The sequence below is a fragment of the Galeopterus variegatus genome, unplaced genomic scaffold (genome assembly GCF_000696425.1).
Source record: "Galeopterus variegatus unplaced genomic scaffold, G_variegatus-3.0.2 Scaffold2904, whole genome shotgun sequence".
Taxonomy (NCBI): domain Eukaryota; kingdom Metazoa; phylum Chordata; class Mammalia; order Dermoptera; family Cynocephalidae; genus Galeopterus; species Galeopterus variegatus.
The window spans coordinates 75,719-78,740 of NW_007729015.1; the positions used below are offsets into that span (position 1 = coordinate 75,719).

Here is a 3,022-nt window from a genome sequence, read left to right on the forward strand (position 1 = left end):
ACTCTTTACAAAAATTAATTCAATAGACCTAAATGTAAAATCTAAAACTATAAAATTTCTAGAGAAAATCTTTGTGACCTTGAGGTGAGCAAAGATTTCTTATATATGACACCAAAAGCACAATTCTAAAAGAAAAAAATTGATAGACTTCAAAAGAATTACGAACTTCTATTCTTCAAAAGGCATTGTTAAAAGAATGAAAAGGATAAAATATTTGCAAATCACATATCTCATAAAGGACTTGTATCCAGAATATAAGGAACTCTCCGAACTTAATTTAAAAAAAAGAAAACAAAACCCAATTTAAAAATAGGCAAAAGTTTTGAACAGATACTTCACCAAAGAAGATATATGGATGGCAAATAAGCACATAAAAAGATGCTTAACATTATTAGCCAGTAGGGAAATGCAAATTAAAACCATAATGAAATATCACTACACACCTGTTAGAATATCAAATTAAAGGGAAAAAAAAACCACTAAAAACACAGTATCAAGTGCTGGTCAGGATGGGGAACAGTTGCAGCTCTTACATATTGCTAATGGAATGAAAAGTGTGTGGCCCCTTTGGGAAAGTTTAACAGTTTCTTATAAAGTTATACTTACAGGTGTTTTATGACCTAGCAATTTTATTTCTGTGTATTTATCTGAGTTAAATGAAAACTATGTTCACACAAAAATACATGTGCGTATGTTCATAGTGGCTTTATTTGTAATGATCAAAAACTAGGAACAACTCATATCTCTCAACTGGGGAATGGATAAACCAACACTCATCCATATAGGGAATAAACTGGTACATACAACATTGATTAATATCAAATGTGTTATGCTGCATGAAAGATGCCAGATTCAAAAGGCTACATAATATATGATCTTATTTATATAACATTCTGGAAGGTCATTAGTGTGTGGGATTAGACTCTTGAGTTGTAGGTGTTAATAGAGCATCTAGGTTTCCTGGAGATGCAGTGCTCCAGAAAGTTCTGAAGCATAAGCTGGAGATAAGGTCCATAGTAGAAGATAGCCTTTATAGGAAGGAAGATGGGGAGTCGCAGGTAGAATAATGAATGTTAGGTGGAGAAGAGGACAGTGTTAGGAAAGTTCTTGGCAATTGGCCAATGTCAAGAATCTGGACCCTTGACCTTGGGGTAGCACCATACTTTCCCAAGAGAGCTAACCAGCCAGCCATGTAAGTTCTTGACAAGACCTTGACCTATTACATGGAAATTAGTGTCATCTGTTAAGAGCGAGGGAAAGGTCAAGAGCTGAAATGTATAGAAACAGTTTAATACAGCTGGTGTAACAAATGCTAAAAGGGGTTAAATGAGGAGCACTGAGGGCCAGATGAAGTTAAACACAGAATTTCAATTAGACATGATTTCCTGACTTTGTTTAGCCATGTTCCACATCCCCAAACAAAGCAGAAGGAAGGGGTTGTTCTCTGGGTGGGTTTGGCAGGGCTGGCATTGCAGAAGGTTAAGGAGGTAAGGGAGTTACTTCTGGAACAGTGGAGATCATTTAAATGACCATGCCATGAAGCCCATGTCATGGTAGGGAGCTTGTTAAGATATCTTAGTAAGTTACTATGACTTTTGATTTGCCTTAACACTATTTGTCATTTTCTCTTCCTGAAGAAGTGTCCATAGAAAAGAAACCTTCTCTTAAGAAGATAAAGAAAGTAGAGGAAACGAGGCTCCTGAGCTTTTCCAGCACTAAATGGCTACAGAATCGAGAAAGCCTTTAGCCTCGTCTCCACCAGATCAGGCTCCTGAAGAGGACCTTGTAATCGTTAAAGTAGAGGAGGATCATGGTTGGGACCAGGAATCTAGTCTACATGAAAATAACCCTCCTGGCCAAGAACTGTTCCGCCTACGCTTCCGGCAGTTATGCTACCAGGAGACACTAGGACCCCGAGAAGCTCTGATCCAACTCCGGGCACTTTGCCATCAGTGGCTGAGGCCAGATTTGAACACCAAGGAGCAGATACTAGAGCTGTTGGTGCTGGAGCAGTTCTTGACCATCCTGCCTGAGGAGCTCCAGACCCTGGTTAAGGAACATCAGCTAGAGAATGGAGAAGAGGTGGTTACCCTGTTGGAGGATTTGGAAAGGCAGATTGATATACTAGGACGGCCAGTAAGTAGAAGGAGGTGCATGCTGTGACTGTGGGAGTCCTGGCATCCCAGTGGTTGAGTAAAAGCTGGGCATAAGTTTCTGTTGGATAAGGATGAAAATAGTCATAATGTGTTATGGCTTGTATTTGTAGAGTTCTTTTTATTTACATAAAGGATATAAATCCACTTTTTTATCCTCAAAACATCCTACAACTGTATTATTATTCCTGTTTGCAATATGGGAACGTGATGTATAGGGAGCTTAAATTACTTTTTTAAGGGTACCCAAATAATTAAAGATAGATCTGTACCCAAATAATTAAGGTAGATGTGAGACCAGAACTCAGGCTTCTTAGTTCCCTATCAAACATTTTTTTGACTGCGTAGCACTGCTTTAAGTTTCCATTTATCATTCTCCTTCCCCTGCCTTTTGAGCACAAAATATTGATGTTCATGTAGCAGGGAGGGAATCGGCAGAAATCTTTTCTTTTAGTACTGAGCAGAAATGATGCCTTTCTTTCTGTGCTAATCTACATGTTGGTATTCCTTACTGTCCATAGGAAGTAAGTGAGATTCTGCTGCTTCCTTTCACAAGCATGTATCCCTGTAGATGTGCTCCTGGTCCCGTTATGTTGTTCACTTCATTTTTCAAAGGGATTTCTTGTAACCCAACTGTCCCATTTTTTTCAGGTTCCAGCTCGTACACATGGACATAGGGTACTCTGGGCGGAGGTGGAGCTTTCAGAATCTGCACCAGAGGCTCCAAGTCCTCAGCTCCAACCTGTGGCAACCCAGCATAAATCTCCAGTGCTTCCAGGGCCACAAGAGAGAGCCATGTCTACTTCTCAGAGTCCTACCCCTTCCCAGAAGGGAAGTTCTGGAGACCAGGAGATGACAGCTACACTTCT

The 3,022-nt window shown here is 39.8% G+C and overlaps 1 protein-coding gene across 1 annotated transcript in view; it reads left to right on the forward strand.

Annotated features, from left to right (window-relative positions):
• Positions 1-1,719: 1,719 nt before the first annotated feature.
• ZKSCAN8 (zinc finger with KRAB and SCAN domains 8) overlaps positions 1,720-3,022 on the forward strand; it is a 7,818-nt gene continuing 6,515 nt past the window's right edge. The window contains exons 1-2 of the mRNA XM_008583412.1: positions 1,720-2,136; positions 2,805-2,964. Of these exons, the coding sequence (XP_008581634.1) occupies positions 1,720-2,136; positions 2,805-2,964 (577 nt within the window). The remainder of the gene's footprint in view (positions 2,137-2,804; positions 2,965-3,022) is intronic.